We start from the raw sequence: 21,219 nt of genomic DNA, 5'->3' as shown, positions 1-21,219 counted from the left end.
GAACCACATCTTTCTCCATGCTGTCATGGACTTTACCACTGAGCTCAGACCACACGCGCACGCGCACACACACACACACAAATATATACACATACACAGGGATAGTAACTACAACAGAACACATCATAGTGACAGACTTTTGGTCTTTTCGTTGTCAAAACAGATCACCAAAACAAAACATTATTAGAAACCCATGCTTTTGCTAAAGGCCAGAAGCTCTTAATCTGACTCGCTTCATGACGTCACATCAAGGCTTCAAATGGCCAGTAATATTTGATTCTCGTGGGACATTAACTTGGGCACAAAATGTACAAATATTCAGTGTTCATGACCAGTCTGTGAATCAAGATGGTATCAACATTCTTTAGAAACCACTTTTTCATGGCTATACCAGATATTGTGGGAAGTTTTATACATTATACATACTGTATGAATTTAAAGCAGCTTTACACAAAATAGACTGTTTGTTCGCTGAGTCTTAGACCTTAACTGACAGTTTCAAACATTACAAAGAGTTGTTTACAAATGATGCTGTTCCCAGGCATTGAGGAATAACTGTTTACTAAGGATATCTGCAATTTTTTTCAAATAAATAATTGGTGTAGATGGTCAATCAACTGTAAAATATGCCTGTAGCATGCATTGCCTGAGTGCATCAGCTTGCGAATGCTATTGAGTAGGATCGTGTCTGCTGTGCCAGTTTCCTTCAGGAGCCGTATTCACAAAACATTTTATCTTATCACTAAAAGTTCTCCTAAATGGCAGTAAAAGTTCTTAGTTAAAGGGTTTTTTTAAATAAAAATGTTGCTATATTCAAAGAAAGATATTTAAAAGTAGGCTAAATATTTTATTAATGATACATGAATTGTCATATTGCCTCTATGTTGTACAGTGTCTTTGGGCGGATTGCAGCAACAGCCATTAGGATTGTTTAGTGATTTGGTCTTTGTGATCTTGACTACTCCTAGCGTTTCATGGATTTAGGAACTGAATTTAGTGCTAAAATGCTTTGTGAAATACTCTGAGCAAAAATTTAGGAGTCCTAAAATTAGGACTGACACGCCCATTATTTTTAAAGAGTTTCTTATAAATCAGCAAGTTAGGAGCTACTGTTAGCCTTAAGATATTTTGTTAATACGGCCCCAGTTCTCACTACATGCACAAACCAGCTTGATTGAGACTGTTCACACTGTCAGTCCAAATCCAATTATTTGTATATATATTGGAATCTGATCTAAATTATTACTGTCCACACTTTTTATTGCATTTTATTTTTTATTTTTTGTACTTGCGTGAGCTTAAATGTCTGTATATGCACTACTTTAGTGATGGATACCCCCCCCCCCCCCCCCCCCCCATTTAGTTCACATAGTACCAGTCAGAATTAGGACTCACCTGACTGTTTCTCATGATCCTAAAAATGGTGTCTACGAAGGGTTTTGCAAACCTAAAATTAATTCCACACCTTTTTGATGGTTGAGTTTCCAACTAGTTTCCCACATAATAAAGCAATGAAGCTGGTTGAAACAATGTAGAAGGCAAACGATGACGGCTTTAAAGTACATCAATTATAAAATTGTTATTGTTTTATTTTCACTTTCCCATATTTCTGTGTTATTTCACAATTGTTATGACTATAGTATTGCTTCAAAATGTGGAAAATAATAAAGAGTGAGTTGGTGTGTCTGGTAGTGGAGTAAAATTTTAAATGCTTATCAAGAAAATAAGACACTTTTATGTCATGACTAACCTGTCAATCCAGTGCTATTTATGTCCAAGGCATTTATATGACTGGAATGGCTATTTACAGGCAGTCAGTGTCAGTGACATCGCCTCTCATTTCCTACCCAAATTCCTTAAAATGATAAGTTAGTGAGGGAATTCCTAAGATCTGATGGTTAATGAATCCTTGTTTTTTTTCAATGCATATGGTTAACTTGTAATTACCACCACATGATTGGTAAGATCTAGCTATCAGAGTGAGTTTAGTGCCAGCTATGGACACTGATGCCTCAGTCATTCTGTAAACTCTAATCTTTAGGTCAGTAGGTAAATTAAGTAGGTGGTCATTTTCATTGCTGATCCTTATCTTGATCAGGTGTGTGTTGAAGTGCTCTTTGTGAATATGTCACTGCAATAATAATATTTGCCTCTTTGAATCCAGTATTGTTGCCTTTTGTTGATTGAGTTGAATGATTGTTCACTTTTACAAATTTCTTTTACCTCTCTCCCTCTCATAGAAAAGTTGTATAACTGCCATGGCCCTGAGCTCCGACGGTCCTTGTTTTCTTTAAAGCAACTCTTCCAGGTGAGATCATGAAATGACACACAACAGGTTTTTAAGAGCGATAAGATATTGAGTTGGATTAGGTTTGTGAGATGTTACAGATAGGGAGAGTAAGAATAGAACAAAAATAAGTAGTGAGTAGAAGTAGAAAGACTATCATGGTGAACTAAATGAGTAACAATAACTTGATATCTCTTCCACACATATTGTATTACAGTGAACTTTATGCATGTTCTCACTTCTGCATTTAGCCTATACATGAAAAAAATAAACAGAAAATATACTCCTGAGGAAGTATCCCATAACATCACGAAGTTGCACAAATACAATCCACCTTAATGTTTAAGGAATAGGTTCCAAAAGCTGTAAACACATTTAGTGTAATTTTCAATATAATATACTGAATAGTATGTTAACTATAATACACCATTATGTCTTGCATGTATAATATACTGTATTATAATGTAATTAGGTTTTTATTGACAGTTAAAAATAGGACAGAAAGAGATTGCTACTATTTGCTATGGAAGAATACTTTACCCGAAGCTTTTGTAGCTCTGAGATTTTAGCAGAAATATGTCGGCAGTAGACATGCATCGAGTCCATTTAAAAAAAGGTTTTAGACAAATAAGAAGGAAGGGTAAAAAAAAAAGTCTCATTTCAATCAATCAGGTCCCAAGAATGTAAAACTGATTTCCTTAAAGCTACACTGTGTAACTTTTTTAGTTTATTCTTAGCTAAAAAAAACACTTAGTTCTTTCAAAAATATATGTGCACATTATTGTATATTTACTTCTTTCAAGTAATAAAGTATTCTAGTAAGTTTATAATATGTCATTGAAAATACATACGGATGAGGGGTTCGAATGCTGGTCGCCATGTTACCTCTCCATCTTGAATGTACATTAGCCAAAGAGGGACATTACCCCGTAAATTCAAGCTTCGACTTTCGCGTTTTAACACTCGACGGCACCGTGTCGAATGTGAAGAGGGGGATTGCCGTGTTAATCTTGGACTAAATCGGCCACCGTAGGAGTTAAAACGAAATCATAATTGAAAGGAACAGAAACTAATATTCACTGGATGGTCATATACCTTTACACCGCTAGATGGGGGAAAATATCACACAGTGTAGCTTTAAATGGGTCATGATTATTTTAATATGTAATGGGTTCACACAAAAAAAGAGACCCCCTGTCTGCTTGTCAGTGAATGCTAACATCAATGCATAGGAAACCGTATCATTGCTCACTCGCTATTGAACATGACGAGTAAGTTTTTTTTAAAACATTATCCATTTAAAGCTGTCATTTACAGACAGCATTTTTAAAGAATTTACTTGTGGTTTATGCAGCTACTGTCTGATCCAATGAAGCTGACTGCTTCATCTTCAACAAAAGTTTCTTTGCAGACTACATTGTGCCTCGTTTACATGCTGATGCAGTATCCTTCTGAAGTCTGTACAGACATGCAAACAAGCCATTTAAACTGGTCACCAAAAAGTGAACTTTCTTTCATTCTTCTATTTGACCTGTTCACAGACTCAAGTGCGCGGAGCATGTCAGAAACTAAATGTGCACCTATATACTGTAGCCACTGTACCTAGACAGTGTCAGTGATTTAAAATAGGTTCTATTTGCTTTTGATGTGATGCTCACATCACAGTGCATTGCACAGTGCAGTGTATGCAGTGTCAGATGTTAAACAAACAAATGTACGCAAACAACATACAACTATTTGTTGATGTCTTGCTTTGGAGATATGCAAATGCATTTTTCTGTTTGACATCACAAGTCCCCAAATTTCGAAATAAGCCATTATTGGAACTTGGTTAAATAAATGCTTTGTTTATAATGAGGAGGACGTCTTAAACTATAACACTTGCAGGATGTTTTAAATGACCTCTTTTATGTCAAAAGATGTCATGACCCATTTAACACTACCATAAACATATTTATAAAGGGCATCTAAAGAGTTTATGTAATAAGAGAGCAAACTGTCCTCTTTATTATTAGGTATGCAGTTCATACTCTTTAAACACAAGCTCATGGTTGTAAACAGACAAACATGGCAATGTCAAAGCAAGTTTATGCAAACATACTCTACCGTTAGTAAGATTTTTTTAAATAGTTTTAAAAGACATCTAATATCTCCACCAAGGCTACATTTATTCGATCAAAAATACAGTAAAACATAAACATTGAAATACATTGTTTTCATTTAAAATAGATTTTAATGTAACTTATTCCTGTTGTGGTCATTACACCAGTCGTCAGTGTCACGTAATTCTAATACGCTGCTTTGAAACATTTCTTACTCTTATTCTTTTTGAAAACCATTTTATGTTTTTGTGGAAACCTTGGTACTGTTTTTTTTAAAGGATTCTCTGATAAATAGAAAGTCAAACAGCATTCGTATTTGACCATTTTGGGGTTCAAATGTAAATGTCTTTAATGTCATTTTTTTTTATCAAATTAATGCATCCATGCTAAATAAAAGTATTAATTTCTTTGAAAAATATCTTAATGACCCCACACTTTTTGAATGGTAGTGTATATCATATTTGTGCACATAAGCAGATTTAATTCTGTATTTTATATTGCACAGGATGATAAGGACTTGGTTCCAGAGTTTGTGCTGTCCGAGGGTCTGACATGTTTCATTAAAGTGGGTGCTGAGGCAGATCATAACTACCAGAACTACATCCTCAGAGGTTTGTTTTACATTGCTACAAAATACTTTATCTATGTCTTATAATTTTTTTAGCAGGGTTATTGATGGTTCTGTCACTAATCATTAACATGACTTTTAACATGTGCATTATGTACTAGTCCAGAGTTTCTAAAAGCAGCAGTCAGTAATAGATTATGATGAATTTATTATGCATGTACACCACACATCTTGCATGCAGACTTCAAATAGCACAAATAAATTTTTTTTGGCTAAATAGGCCATCTGTTACAGGAAGTTTATACTGGCTGGAATTAGACCAGCAAACAGGAAAGCTTTAGGACAAATCACCAGATCCTTTAAGGGCATGCCGACACTGTATGCTAAAATCTGCTGTACTGTTCCCAGCTCTCAGTCAGATCATGCTGTTTGTGGATGGAATGAACGGTGTTGTGAACCACAACGAGACTGTACAGTGGCTGTATACGTTGACTGGCAGCCTGGTGAGTGATTGCAAAACAGACATGCACACCACAGCATCTGTAAATACAGACCACAATATACATATGATTCCTCACTGCTAGATTACTTATTGTACAGAAGCCTATCTGCTATATTATCCAACACAACTTACACTTCTTAAGCTCAAACAATACAGCGTGAGGCTGGCAACACCCAAGTTCATGGATTCGGTCTCTAGTGTGTGTATATATATATATATAATATAATATATGTGGGTGTGAATCTGGACTAAAATCAAGATCTTCACTTTCAACCTTCACCTCTAATTATTAAATTGAAATATTACTATTGTGGGAGAATAGTTTGCCAAATCCACCACAGACATGATTACAGGTTACTTGATATTGAAATGGGGCACAATAAACTGGCTGGGGCTGTTTGGTAACCATTTCATTCTCATTTGTTCATGAAAATGAGAAAACTATCAGAAATAATGCCTGAAAAATACTTTTTTATTTTTATAGCAAACACAAAACACATTAATGTTAGAGAAGCAGGTTTATTTCATTCTTATATTATTATGTGCAGTACTTGTTGGTTGCATTAAAAAGATTAAGGTTTGATACTGCCATCTTCTGTATGAGGACTGTAAATGCTGCCTGTTTATATCTGTGTCATTCTCTCTCTATCTCTTCAGTCTCGGCTGGTTGTGAAGACGGCTTTGAAGTTGCTGATAGTGTTTGTGGAATACACTGAGTCCAACAGTCCACTCCTCATTCAAGCTGTTAACATTGTAGATGAAAAAAGAGGTTAAACATTTAAGCCTTCTTTCATAAAAATAAATAAAAGGAAATAATTGCACATTATTGTTATAAAAATTAGTTTTTGTTGTTTTTTTGCTACTGCTGGGCTAACTGGAAGTAGCAAATTTGAACCTGCCTTGCTAACATTTTCACTGGCCTATTTTAAGCAATGTATTTCACTCTAAAGTCATTAGACATCAAGTTTCTTTAGAAAAAAACTTTAATAATTTAACTTCATAACGCCTGATTTCACTTACATACTTTTGTAGAATAGCAATATCACATGGTACAAAACCATTTTCAGATTTGTTTAGTTTTTAGCCAATTCCTACTTAATCTCATCTGTACTGCCAGATAGATAATGAAATCAGCACATTTTCTTTTTCAAATGTATATTAGAAAAATATGTTTTTGTTTTAGAGACATAGAGGAAGATGTTGCTAATGTAGGAATACCACAGTACTGGCCTGCTTGATTCTGTCAGCTTGCTAAAATGCTCTCACATTGTCCTTGAGCCATCCTTATTGCTGAGCTATTATAATTTTGATAAAAACTTTAGTAGGCATGTTGATTTTTGAGAGAGCTTAGGGAATACTTTGTCTCTTTCAGGTGTGAAGCCTTGGACATACCTAACAGATATCTTGGCAGCGAAGAATGGATCAGACACAGAGCTGCTCATCTACACCATGAGCCTCATAAACAAGGTACTTTAACATGGATATACTGACATATATCAATCTACAAATATCAATAACCACATCAGTAGTTACCAAAGCCTCACCTCAATGCTCTTGATATGAAATTATTCCTCTGTCCTCTCAGACGCTGACAGCTCTTCCAGATCAGGACTCATTTTATGATGTGACCGACTGTTTGGAGCAGCTAGGAATGGAAGGCATCATCCAGAAGCACATGTCTAGCAGTGGCACAGAGGGCGACCTTAAACAACAGTTCACCATTTATGAAGTAAACTCTCAATGCACCTCATACACTCCATATGGAGTCTGTCAACATTTATCAGACATATACTACTGTTCATTTTTTTTAAGATATTTTTTTTTTATTCTGCAAGAATTAAAATGATCAAAAGTGACCGTAAAGTATAATGTTTCGAAATAATTCCTTTTTTGAAATTATTTGAACTTTCTTTTCATCAAAGAATCCTGAAAAGGTATTAAAGGGTTAGTTCACCCAAAAATGAAATTTCTTTCATTAATGACTCACCCCAATGTCGTTCCACATCCGTAAGACCTCTGTTCATCTTCAGAACACAGTTTAAGGTATTTTAGATTTAGTCCGAGGGCTTTCTGTCTTTTGAATGTAAGAGTATGCCCACTTGCTGTCCATGTCCAGAAGGTAATGAAAACATCATCAGAGTAGTCCATATGTGGCATCAGTTGGTTAGTTAGACTCTTTTGAAGCGTCGACAATATATTTTGGTCCAAATATAAAATAAAATAAAACGACTATTCAGCATTCTTCTCTTGCGTGTTCCTCAAATAAAGAATCAAACGTTCATGATTCAAGATTCGGATCTCGTGTCAAACTGCCAAACTGCTGAAGTCACGTGACATTGGCGATATGAATCACGAATCAATCTGCTGATTCTCGACCGTTTGATTCTTTATTTGAGGTTTGAAAACAAACGCGGAAGAGAAGACAATGCTGAATAAAGTCGTATTTTTTGTTATTTTTGGACCAAAATGTCTTGTCGACGCTTTAAAAGAGTCTAACTAACCAACTGATGCCACATATGGACTACTTTGATGATGTTTTCATTACCTTCTGGATGTGGACAGCAAGTGGGCATACACTTACACTCAAAGGACAGAAAGGCCTCGGACTAAATCTAAAATATATTAAACTGTGTTCCGAGGAGGAACAGAGGTCTTACGGGTGTGGAACGACATTAGGGTGAGTCATTAATGAAAGAAATTTCATTTTTTGAGTGAACTAACCCTTTAATAAGAAATGTGTGTTGAGCAATAAATCAGAATATTAAAATGATTTCTGAAGGATTATGTGACACTGAAGACTGGAGTAAGGATGCTGAAAATTCGGCTTTGCCATCATATAAACATAAATTAAATGTATTAAATTAGAAAAGTTATTTTAAATTGTAATTCTATTTCACAATATTACAGTTTTTACTGTATGTTTGATACAATTTTTTATCATAAATGCAGTCCTGGTGATCATAAGAGACTTCTACTACAAACATTAAAAATTTAGACCCCAAACTTTTGATTGAGGTTGTAACTAAAAATACTGAATGTTTTCTGTGTTTTCTATGTTTTGTAGAATGCCCTCAAGAATGAAGATGACGAGATGGATGAAGCGGCACCTAACATCCGTAGGGACAGAAGGAAGCTGACTCCCAGTGAGCAGGAGGGCAGGAGGAGCCGGCGGTCATCTTCACACAGCATTCCAGATAGTTCCTTTCGTCCCGCTTCCCCAACTGTATCCGTTTCTTCTAATAGCCCTACACTAGGTATTTTCAATTCAGTCTCTCTCTGTCCCTGTTCTTGTACCTTCTGCTGTCCACTGAAGGTGTTTGGTTTGTTTCACACATCCAGTGTCTGTACATCCCTTTTTATCGGATCCTAGATTATAGCGTTCACACTTGCACTGTCTGTGTTTCAGAGGTGATGCGCACAGCCTCCCCTCAGCAGTCAGATTCCTCTTATTCTCCTGTTCCTGGCAGTCCTGTGTTGACCAGCCCCTCTTCTACAACCTCTAACTCCCCAACTCCACTCCTTGCTCAGGTGACTAATGGATCTGAGTCTGTTGCCGCCTCTGAGCAGGACCACAACTTGTGAGTATTAACCGTACAATGTGTTTTTAAACATTACACATTCATAAGCAAATCAAAATATGTTATATGTTTTGTTTTACAATGCCTCTCAGTAACCAAAAAGAGCAAACGAGTAAATGCATTATAACGTTCGTCCACTTTGAGGCAGTATAACCCAAGCAGACTGGCTCTGGTACTGTAGAAAAGAAAAGGTTTAAAAAAAGACTGATAATTAGGTTTGATGGTTACACTATTGTCTCAGATGTGAATCCAATCTGAGTCTTAAAAGGGTTGTCCAAAGAAGGCAAAGGTGTGTCTCTCATGTTCTCACTTTATAATACCTATAATTAAAAAACAAATGGATTCATTTAATGTTTATACTGTAGGAAAAAAGGTGCTTATGTATCAAAAAACTAATAAAGCAATCAGTAGCAGCTTTACCATTTAGTGGTATTGACAATAATTCATTTCCAACCATACCCACAGCAGTATATTTTAGTATTATTTATATACTAGTATGTATTATTACTATTTGCTATTTATAAATTAGTTTATTAATATTTTGAATTGGCTATTTTTCTAACTTTAGTTTTATTTTTAGTAATTTTGCTATGTGCATTTTTTCATTATAATTTTATATATTTTTAGCTTTCTTGTACTAATTTTAGCAATTTTAGTATTTCAACTAATTTCATCAAACATATATGATAGCATATACTATTTATATTTTACTTTATTCAGCTTTGATGTAACAAAATGATTTCTGAATTGTTTTAGATTTGGCTAACAATAACACCACTGACCAACAGGAAACAAACATTCACATACCTTGTTATTTGACTGACAGTAGGGAATTTTACTAACCTAGCCAAACCTTCTTTCCAGATTTGTTTATCCTTTGGCTGAATGTGTGTTTGTGTTTGTCCTGTGTGGATGACTGTGATGAGATAAACACACATTCCTGCACTCTGCTCTCTTCTCTATGAAGACATAATCATGATGTGAATTCACGGGTACTACCTACCTACTTCACCTGCTGTTTCTAGCTTCCCTGCACAGGCATTATCAGAGTCTATAAACAGTTTACACAAGGCCATATCGGTTAGTGGTTAATACATAAGTCCTTATACAGATAACATAATTACATTAATTCATACTTCACCGCTTTTTTATATTAAACTGTTATTCCCTTAACTAAAACGAGTTGATGCATACCTCTCTCGTCTCAGTGTGCACACTTAATCTCTCTGACGCGCGGTGACGATCTGATAGCATTTAGCTTAGCCCTTTAAGCCCAGTTCATTCACTATGGTACCAAACAGAGATCAAGTTAGAAGCGACCAAACACCTCCACGTTTTCCCTATTTAAATACAGTTACACAAATAGTTGAACGACCTAGTATGGTGACATAAAACAAAACGTGGAGCTTTTCTAAGCAGATTAAAAAGGAGAATTATAATGTATGGCGGAATAGCACTTCTGAGAGTACTTCGACTCGGAACAGTAAAAAGTCCCGGCTGAAACATCCTCCCTCACATCTCCCCCTCCCTCTCTCATTTCTGTCAATAGGGGGGAGGGGGAGATGTGAGAAAGGATGTTTCATAGGGAAAACATAAGCCCCGTTTCCACCAAAATTACCCGGAACAATTTGTTCAGTAACTTTTCTCCCCCCAGACCTGCAACTGTCTGCGTTTCTACCGCGATCTAAAGTTCCGTGAAGATTAGGCAAATTATTCTGGTGATGTAGGACCGCGTGACTGCTCCTCAAGTCAGTGACGGACAGTAATAATTTTTTGCGCGACACTAGCCAGATTACTTTTTTTGTCATTCCGATTGAAAGATTTAGTGGACTGTTTACATGAGACATTATCTAAACCGATCTGGTGTTTACATGTGATGACTTTCAGTCGCAATCATTTTGTTGTAAAAGTGTAATCATCTCAGAAAAAAATAGTTCTTCTGTCAGGCGCAGTTAAAGTAAAAACTGCCTGGGGCAATATACGCTGTCATTATTCCATTATTTCACGAAATAAAAAGTGTACCCCTCAGAAAAAGGGGGGGTTTTCCTCTCTTGTCAACATGAGCGCGGTGCGCGCTGTCACGTCATGTAAGGACGCACACTTAAAAGTAACCGGTCAGGTCGCTTACATGGTGAAAAATAGACTGTAAAAAAATTAATAATGAGTATGGAAGAGATTCAAGCTGTGCTGCTTTTGCTGGTTATGTATAGGTTTACTAAAGAGGTAATTAACGACAGTAAAGAGCACTAGCATATTCTGAAAGCTTGTAAAGCTAGATTTAAAATGACAATGTATGTTATTATCAGCTATTACGGACATTGAACGTGAGATGGCTGAGACGAACGCGCGCCATCAGACAGAGAGCAAGACTGATATTTACTGAACGCAGAACAAACCTCACAACAGACATTTAAAAATGCCGGTTGAAATAAAATGCTGTGCGAGCTAAACCAATCAGCATGTTCAGCACCCATGTCCCGCCCTCGAAAGTTCCTGAACTTTGAAAAAGTACTACCTCGCGAGCAGGGCCGTTTGGAGGGGGAAATATTTACCCGGAACTTTAGATCCTGGTTCCTGCGGTCAAAACACACCGAGTACTACCCCAAAGTTCCTGGTTCCTGGGTAAAGTTCCTGCAGTGGAAATGCGGCTATAGAGGTGTTTGGTCGCTTCTTCCTTGATCTCTGTTTGGTACCATAGTGAATGAACTGGGCTTAGTGGGCTAAGCTAAATGCTATCAGATCATCACCGCGCGTCAGAGCGATTAAGTGCACGCACTGAGACGAGAGAGGTATGTATCAACTCGTTTTAGTTAAGGGAATAACATACAGGTAGTTTAATATGAAAAAGCGGTGAAGTATCCCTTTAAGTTGATGCTCATTTTATTTACTACGTTCTGTGAGTCTTATTTAATTACCACGTGGCACCCAGGATGCAGCACAGATTATGTACAGCCACTCAAATGACCATTCTCATTCTTTATAAGCCATTAATATAAACCCAATTGTTTGCGTATAGAAAATATACTATAATATTTTCATTTGATTGGTAACACAGACCTGCATCATACATGAGTTAACAGCATTATATTCACTTAATTTTACATTTTCATATTGTCAGGTGTTCCTTGCAGGGTTTTGTAAATGTGGTATGTGTGAAATTTTGGTTGGCTGCTTTTCTCAGTTTACCCAAGTCACAATAAGACATTTCACTTTGGCCAAATGCAACACTTGAAATGGCACATTGAGTCAACAGTCCTTCCTTGCACACATATGTGGAAATTGAATGTTTTATTTGGGAAGCTTTCTTCTCTGCGTAGAGCTACAGGAATGTTTTGTGAAGTTGGACAGGATGTGTTTGGTCTTTTAGGGCACAATTGTGGACTGCCTATCGGCTCTCTTGATCTGAGCTTGTGTTTTCCTCAAAATGTTTTGCCAGTTTTATGTGATGTCACAAAGGAACATGGCTATTAACAAGTGCAGTCATTAAATACAATAACACCGCAATTTATAGTTTAGTTTCTTAAATTATACAATAATTTTAATTACATATGCATATTTTTGTATGCATAGTGATATATAACTAAATTGCATAATTTATAAATGATGACATACAATACAGAAGTTTAGCATTATTTCTTTAACATCCATGTATCATAAATAATCCTTTAGAGTAAGCGTTTGTAATGTTTATTTAACACTGGTGACTTATCACTTTTGGTATCCTTAATTGTAACAATTTCTATTCATATGCCAGTTTCCTCCTTTTCTAATTCAGTACTGCGCATTTTCTCTATGACTCTGGGTGGTGGTTGGAACCGTTTTTCTCTGATTCTTGCTGATGTTTTGGTCCCGTCAACATATTAACCCTCTGTTTGTCCATGTAACCACCATTACTGTTCCACCTCTTTCTATTTCTTTTTCTTCTCTCCCACAAATCCTTCGTCATTCACTAGGGGGCGCTCTTTTATGAGTCAGTACATAGCTCACATGGGGATTTCTAGACGGAGGTTAAAAAAGGAGAGGTCAATAACAGAGGAAAACTCAAGCATCTCCAAAAGGTCTGTATCACATTTTACATCACCTTCAGCTTTTGAGCCTTTTACTAATTATTTGGTGTTTGTTGAACTTGTCCTGGCTACTGATTTGAAACCAGTTTAGAGTTCATGCAATACATAAAATACGCTGGATTTTTGATTATAGATGCAGGTGTTAAGTCAGCAAGCCAAGGTAACTTCAACAAATTCATCTAATTTCAAACTTTTCTTAACTAACAATTACACTCACGCACATTTTGTTTTGGGATTTTTTGGGATTTTTTTTTACAGTTGTCTCACTAGCATTAATATCTGATATTTGACAAGGTGCATTAAAACATAAAAGGTGATATAGTAGCTACATATAACAAGAATACAGAAACAGATTATATTATTACATAATAGTATTCTGAACAATTGGAGACGGGGAGGTTGTAAGCAGTGGCAGGAGAGGATTATTGTAGCACTTAAGAAGTCCTGAAAGCTGCAGTCTTGTCACTGCAATAATGCTGTCAGCTCATCCACGCACGAAATGATAAATAAAAGTAACTCCAATGAAGCAGCAAGCTTCAGTGATCCATCTAAAGAATTTTTTATTTAATTTTTTTAGCTAGGTTAATATTTATTTATAAATATATTGTTTACCATACACTGCCATTCAGAAGTTGTTGTTTTTTGGAAGGAAATTGATACTTCAGCAAAGATGCATTAAATTTGTTCAAAAGTGACTTTTGCATTGTTAAAAAAAAAGTCAAATAAATGATGCTGTTCTGGACAAATTAGCATGCTTTCCAAAAAAAAAAAAAAATATATATATATATATATATATATATATATATATATATATATATATATATATATATATATATATATATATATATATATATATATATATATATATATATATATATATATATATATATATATATATATATATTGCCATTTTCAGTGTTGATAATATTAAGAAATGGTTTTGAGCAACAAATCGGTATATTATAATGATTTCTGAAGGATCATGTGACACTGAGTAAAAAGCCATTACAGGAAAAAAATTACATTAAACAATGTTACTAACTTTACTGTATTTTTGATCAAATAAATGCACTCTTGATGAGCAAAAGAAACTTGTATAAAAAAAAAAAAAGAATGCTGTGAAGGTCTTATTTATTGTTACCTTAGTTCATGGTATTGAAAGCATTAATAAATGTTAACCTAATTGTAAAGTTTTAAATTTCTCTAAGGAGCTTTATGAGCATTGCACCCCTAAGAAAAGCAGAAAATGATTTATCTGTTGGTTTTATCAAATAAAACAATGTGCCTTCAAACAGTGTATTTTGGAGTGAATGGAGAGACACTTTTACTGGCATGTACATTCTTTTCATGTTTGAGTATAATGTGGACCTGGTTCACATGAAACTGCCCATAATACTGGTGGTAATAGCCTTGAGCTTGCACTGACTAACTGTCTCTCTGCAGAGCGTCTTTCACAGAAACGGACTCTCCTCAGGAGATCCCTGCCCAGTCAGCAGCAGAGCAACCCAGCCGGACGGAGGGAAAGCGAGTCTTCAAGTAAGTTAACAACTGATGCTCTTATAGGAGGAATTGGGGGGAAAGGCAGAGGAAAGAGATGTGAAAGGAGCTGTAGAGGAGGCAGGGCATGGGAATATTTTGGGAGCAACTTGAAAGTCTTGAATGAGCTGAGTGTAATGGCGGGAGTGAACAGTGTGAGCTGTGATAAACATTTTATATGGGGAACCTGCTGCATTAACTGAAATTAAAGGAAAATAGGCAAGTTTTCACTTTTTGATATCTCAAAAAATATTGAAATTGGCATTTTAATCTTCAGTTAATTGTGCTGTTAACTTGTAAAAATGCCTACAATGAGAATTAGTCATTTTGTTTTCATTCTAATGAATAAGATCAGGTATGTTTCTTGCTTTTTTCTTTCTTCTTTTACTCAAATATTCTTTGCTTGTATTTTTACTTTGTCAGAAAAGATTTTCTTTCTTCAGTATATTCCTTGCCTGTTTTTAGTTCTACTTTTCCTTCTGTTCTAGCCAATTACCTGATTATGTTTTCTCTCTTTGTGTGTATTCTCTCTCTCATTCTGCATCTCTCACTCCTCTCCTCTCCTCTCCTCTTTTCCCTCATAATATTTGGCACATCTCCTAATCCCTTTCTCTACTTCTGTGGCGCCCAACATTCCTGCGCTTTGCTTCTCTCTCTCCTTTTACAGACAGCACCAGGCAGACAGTTTTTGGTGAGTAGCTGCAGTGTGGCCAAAGAATGTGGCTTTTGGAGGTTCTAGCACTTTAAATCATTGTGATGCTTAGTCATTTTGAGGAGACAAAGTCAGAGGGAGGGAGGGTTGGAGGAAACAACTGCTGGCTGGAAATTTTAAAATAAATTAAATAGATTGTTAAATCTGATAACGTGATAAGACTAATCCACAAAAAATTCTTATAAAATTATGATTTTTAAATAAAAGTTTGTTATTCTCTTCAGATGTTTATGATTTTTGATATTTTAGACATAACATTTGTTGCAGGATATTAGTGAGAAAAATACCTTTTTGAATGGACAATAATTATTTTCTGTCTAACTCTTCTCCCCCTCCACTCCTGTCATTCTTTATTCTCTGTCTTGTCATGGGAAAAGTAAAGTAATTTCATCTTAAGTTGTTACTCAAAGATGACTATCTTTTTGTTTTTGTGGACTGCAATCATATCATTTTTTCCCAAGCTTTAAAAGCTTAATGATTAAAAAGTAGTTAAAAGTTTGTAAAAGGCAAAACAATTCCTTTAAATTCTTAAAGGAAAATAACTTCCATTTCTAAACCAGATGTGGAGTATGCACAGTTTCTTCTCAAAGCATTTTCTGTATATTGAATGAGACTTGTGCAGTGATATGGAGAGTGTGTTTAAATTGAAGTGTTTCTCTTCAGTCCAGAGAATGTGAATAAAGACTTGCCGGTTCTGAGGAATTTAGAGTAAGTATTCTGCAGCTCTGTATGTTTACAGGCGCTCTTTCTGCATATATCAGCATGTGACCAGGTGTTTGGGGATTAATTCAGATGCTATGCTCAGAAACTGAAGCTGTGTGGGTTTGTGTGCTATATGTGAATGATAACCTTTAATTTTCCTTAAAAAAAATATATTTAATATATATTGTTTTAATTTAATTTAGTGTAATTCTTGTAATTTTAATGATTCTACATGGATGATAAACTTAAATGAAGCTTCAATGCAGTGGCAATTGGGTTTATAAAAAATAAAAAAAAGATTTTTTGCTTCATTTGTTAGCAAGTTTTAAGACAAACAAGAATATTTTCAAATATATCGTTCATGTGGAGCATTTCATTCTTTTACACATGCCTCGGTGTTACTGAGCTCTTACCATAACTCTTCTGATGGATCACTGTGGGGAGAGGTAATGCTTGAACCTGATCAGCTTGCTGATTATTGAAACAAGAACTAATCATGCACAGTATTTTCTGCAGTGTTTACTACATTATCTACAGGGACACATAGTGGTGGCTTGTGGTTTTGGAGCTTTTAAGGTGCAAGTGGCTTTAGTGGTGGTGGTCTTTGTCAGACACTGGGCAATATTTCTGTGGTGGGATGCCAGGGATTTTTAAAACAATTATATTTATTTTTTATACAACTTTGCTTGTGTCTTTTGTTCTTGTATAAATGAAAATGTCTAATATTTTGTCTCTCTGTGATATAACTGCACGTATATCAGGACATTGTGTATTTACCTTTTTAAAAAATCATCTCTTTTTTTATTGTACTAAATAAAGATTGTGGACAAACCAATAGGATTCAGTCCATAAAGTTAATTTAGTATATGCCTTTATGATTCAAACTAGTTTTCTGTTTCTCATTGTATTCTGCAACCACTTATTTTAGAGCAGGTCTACTATATATAACTTCTCCTCAGAATCAGAACATTTATGTCATGCAACCCTCCATTTACAGCTCAGTAAATGAGTGCTTCTTCTCTGATGGCTTTATAGAGACACGTTCTTGCGTTCTCTGGCTGCGTCCCAGTGGGAGAAGAAAAGGAAGTCATTTGGCATATATGAGAGACCTTCTCTAAGCGAGAGTGTGGCGACGACAGAAGCAGAGACGCCTACTGAAGCAGAGCAGCCGGTCTCCAGCTCCGACACCACAGGTGCTGATTCCCTGACCTTCTGTTCCTTACAATGTCAAACAGTAATGTTCTCCTTTTCAATTATGCGCTGATTTCTTCCTTTTGAATCTCTCCACTTCTCTTTTTGTCCTGTTGTTACACTTATTCTCTTCCTCTGATTGTCTGTCTTTTTATTTCCAAAGTTCCAGTCATTATTCAACGTCTAAATCTCTCTGCTTTCCCCCTGATCAGTTAAGCTTTATCAAACCCAAATGCATAAATGTTGGAGAGTATTTGTGGTCATCTATTTGTGTGCGTGTTTGTGTGTGAACTGTCATGAATTACAAACTTGTCTGTATGTCAATTGTATGTACTAGTGTTAATTGCCAAGTCATGCCAAGTCTGGAATGTTCTCTGAGTGGTCTAGAGCAAGTTTGCCATGATTATGTAATGTGTCCTGCTGAGATGCATAACTTTTAGAGGCATTCCAACTGTGATGGTTTGACTGCTAATTTAAACTGTTCACTTTTAATTACTGCTTGTCGCCTGGTTTATGTCAAGCATAGATAGGAAGTTGCTCAACTTAATTGATTGCTGTAAGGTTAAGATGATCTGTTTGTGTTCTGGAATCATAGGTCTTGCAGGTTTGAAAGTTTCTAATTTAGTGAGAGATGATTTTTGTTGTGTTATGGAAGCAGAAATGATAGTTGGACAACACGTATGCAACCACTAGTCCACATCACTGCTGCGCCCATACAAAATAAACGTTTGTATGCAGGCAAACATCTTGAGAGAGATTTAAAGGGATGGTTCACCCAAAAATAACCTTTTCATAATGTACTCACCCTCACATTGTTTCAAAGACATATGTCTTCCTTTCTTCTTTGGACAACAAACTACGTTCTTAAGAATGTTTTGGTGTGTGTGTGTGTGTGTGTGTGTGTGTGTGTGTGTATCTGTCTGTCTTGCAGGATCTATTAGTGGTCAGGAGTCCCAGGGGGTGAACTTGACCAGGCACACCCTGGAGCAGCAAGAGGACACAACGACAGCCCACAATGAAGCAGGCAAGAGATTTATTCCCAACGCCACCCTCCATCTCTGTCAGCCTAAGACATAAACATGCAGTTAATCATTGTCATCTCAATTTAATGCTCACCCAGCAGTCACTCTTAAACATGAGTTCAGTTGTATTTTCAAGCAACTAACTAGAGCAGACAAAACTTTTGAGACTCATTGTGTATAATCAATAACTTGTTTCCTCCACTTTGTAGATTTCTTTTAACCAGCTTTCTGCTTAATGAAATTCTCACACACAGAGCAATAGTCAGGCACTTCTGTGTGAGGGCTTCTTTGGGAAGTCGAGAGCTTTATTTCAAACAGAAATCTTCAAAGTGGAAATATTTGAGTGCGATTCCATCTCTTCCTCTAGTGGCCGTAATCCAAATGACACAGCCACTAAAGGGCCTTTCGTCCAGGGAGTGTAAATTAGCTGAAGCAGTGGGCAGATATAAACTATTTAGATTTCGAGATGGGAATCTCCCCTTACCAGTTTCCGTTTTTGCTTATTGGGGATTTAGACTGTTAGCACTGGTTACAGAGCTGTTAGATCTGAGAAGAGTAACTGTTGTTAGTTTGCACTGGGTTACTAAAGCAGAGGATGGTAGCGTGTGGGAACAACATGATCTGTGCTTGCACTGGACATTTCGAAGGTAGGATGTCTCTTTTAGCACGCTGCTATTATACTACATATATGAAATGAAGATTACTGCTTCAATACAATGCAGATGCCAACAGTGTTGTATACTATCTAGGGATGCACTGATATACAAATTTAGATCATGTTTTCATGTTATGGCTAATAACTGATACATGGACAATCTTCATAACAAAATGTACAGTATGAAAAATGGATATTCATTTTTGAGATTAAATTTAAAATTGTTATTAAATTAGTGTTTTTAAAGATTAACTAAGAATATTTTCAGTCTAGCAGTTTTTATTACTACTTGTGTATTTTACACATGTAACGTCATTTATAAATAGTTCCATTTGCTTGTGATTTGTAGGTGTGGCGTTTTATGCATGTTATTTATAGAACATTGTTTTAATTATGCGTTATATTTGTTTTGTTTTTTACCCCTGTTGATTAAATTTAGCTCTGCAGCTATTCAGAAGTGGACTGACTATGATTGTCCGTGTTTAAAATATCTATGATAAATACATATAAATATATAAGGTATGCTCCAATTAAGATTTTTGGGGACGATCACTGGAAGCAGTATTGGCTGATACAGATCACCAAAATAAATAACTAGAATATACTATTCTTAACAACAATGTATTTTAAGTATATATAAAAATAAAAAGAGATGGAAAAGTATCATGAATTTACAACTCTTTATTTGTTGGCTAGCAACATATTCCATTCTCTCTCTTAGAAGTGATTAGGAGCAGCTTAGAGCTTAAAGGGACAGTTCACCCAAAAATCTAAAACCAAGCAGATAGAGCAACCATTGAATACAATAGTATTTTCCCCTACTATAGTAGTTAATGGTTGCTCTATCTGCTTGCTCATACAGGTTTGGAACAACTTGAAGGTAAGTAAATGGTGACAGTATTTTCATTTTGGGGTGAACTATCCCTTTAAAAATATAGCATTGCCATATAACATGAATCTTATATGGCAGTCAATCAGCTTTCGTGTTTGTGGAGATTGTACCACAGACACATAAAATGGATTTTATTCTTCAGCTAACAGTTATCCAGTTCTTCCAGTTCCAGTTAGCCTAGCTTATATCCGCTCCTGTTTGTACCATTAATGTTTAAATAAACATCAATAACAGGGGAAAGGCTACTGTTAGTTTATCGAAACTTAAAGCACTGTTTGTATCTGTATAAATATGTTGTATTTATTTGGCCTATTGTCATTTGTTTATAAGTGCTTATTTTATTACTGTGCATCTAACATGATGGCTTGGGAAATGTGGCATCCAGATCATGAAATTATTGAATTTTTTGCAAATTTCTTGAATTGACCACCGCAAAATCGGTCATTTTGATCTCAAAAGTATTCAGACCCCCTTAAATTTTATCATTAATGTACACACAGCACCCCATATTGACAGAAAAACACAGATTTGTTGACATTTTTGCAGATTATTGCACACAAAAAATTAATTTATTGCACACTGAAATATCACATGGTCCTAAGTATTCAGACCCTTAGCACAGTAATTAGTAGAAGCACCCTTTTGATCTAATAAAGACATGAGTCTTTTTTGGGAAAAGATGCAACAAGTTTTTCACACCTGGATTTGGGGATCCTTTGCCATTCCTCCTTGCAGATCCTCTCCAGTTCTGTCAGGTTGGATGGTAAACGTAAGTGGACAACCGTTTTCTGGTCTCTCCATAGATGCTCAATTGGGTTTAAGTCAGGGCTCTGGCTGGGCCATTCAATAACAGCCGTAGAGTTTTTGTGAAGCCATTTTTTCGTTATTTTACCAGTGCTTAGGGTCATTGTCTTGTTGGAAGGTGAACCTTCGTCCCAGTCTGAGATCTTGAGCACTGTGGAGAAGGTTTTCGTCCAGGATATCCCTTTACTTGGTCGCATTCATCTTCCCCTCGATTGCAACCAGTCGTCCTGTCCCTTCAGCTGAAAAACACCCCCACAGCATGATGCTGCCACCACCATGCTTCACTGTTGGGACTGTATTGGACAGGCGACAAGCCGTGCCTGGTTTTCTCCACACATACTGCTTAGAATTAAGGCCAAAAGGGGTCATCAGACCAGAGAATCTTATTTCTCACCATCTTGGAGTCCTTCAGGTGTTTTTTTTTTAGTAAACTCCATTAAGGCTTTCATGTGTCTTGCACTGAGGAGAGGCTTCCGTCGGGCCACTCTTACATAAAGCCCCGACTGGTGGAGGACTGCAGTGATGGTTGACTTTCTGCACCTTTCTCCCATCTCCATCTCTGGAGCTCAGCCACAGTAATCTTTGGGTTCTTATTTACCTC

General features: G+C 36.1%; 1 protein-coding gene across 6 annotated transcripts in view; it reads left to right on the top strand.

The window, feature by feature from the left end:
* The window catches only part of fhod1 (formin homology 2 domain containing 1), a 58,052-nt gene that overhangs the window by 22,537 nt on the left and 14,296 nt on the right, over positions 1–21,219 (top strand). Inside the window, exons 4-17 of one of the 6 annotated variants that reach the window (XM_067440408.1) lie at positions 2,241–2,308; positions 4,895–5,000; positions 5,366–5,460; positions 6,117–6,228; positions 6,832–6,926; positions 7,045–7,188; positions 8,524–8,713; positions 8,866–9,037; positions 12,991–13,095; positions 14,548–14,640; positions 15,308–15,331; positions 16,016–16,060; positions 17,090–17,247; positions 18,177–18,269. In XM_067440408.1, the coding sequence (XP_067296509.1) occupies positions 2,241–2,308; positions 4,895–5,000; positions 5,366–5,460; positions 6,117–6,228; positions 6,832–6,926; positions 7,045–7,188; positions 8,524–8,713; positions 8,866–9,037; positions 12,991–13,095; positions 14,548–14,640; positions 15,308–15,331; positions 16,016–16,060; positions 17,090–17,247; positions 18,177–18,269 (1,500 nt within the window). The remainder of the gene's footprint in view (positions 1–2,240; positions 2,309–4,894; positions 5,001–5,365; positions 5,461–6,116; positions 6,229–6,831; positions 6,927–7,044; positions 7,189–8,523; positions 8,714–8,865; positions 9,038–12,990; positions 13,096–14,547; positions 14,641–15,307; positions 15,332–16,015; positions 16,061–17,089; positions 17,248–18,176; positions 18,270–21,219) is intronic. The other 5 variants (XM_067440411.1, XM_067440409.1, XM_067440412.1 and 2 more) reach the window with 5 other exon arrangements.

This window comes from Pseudorasbora parva, chromosome 1 (genome assembly GCF_024679245.1).
Source record: "Pseudorasbora parva isolate DD20220531a chromosome 1, ASM2467924v1, whole genome shotgun sequence".
Classification (NCBI taxonomy): domain Eukaryota; kingdom Metazoa; phylum Chordata; class Actinopteri; order Cypriniformes; family Gobionidae; genus Pseudorasbora; species Pseudorasbora parva.
Note: the sequence above shows the minus strand (reverse complement) of the source record. Positions and strands in the feature narration are given on the sequence as shown.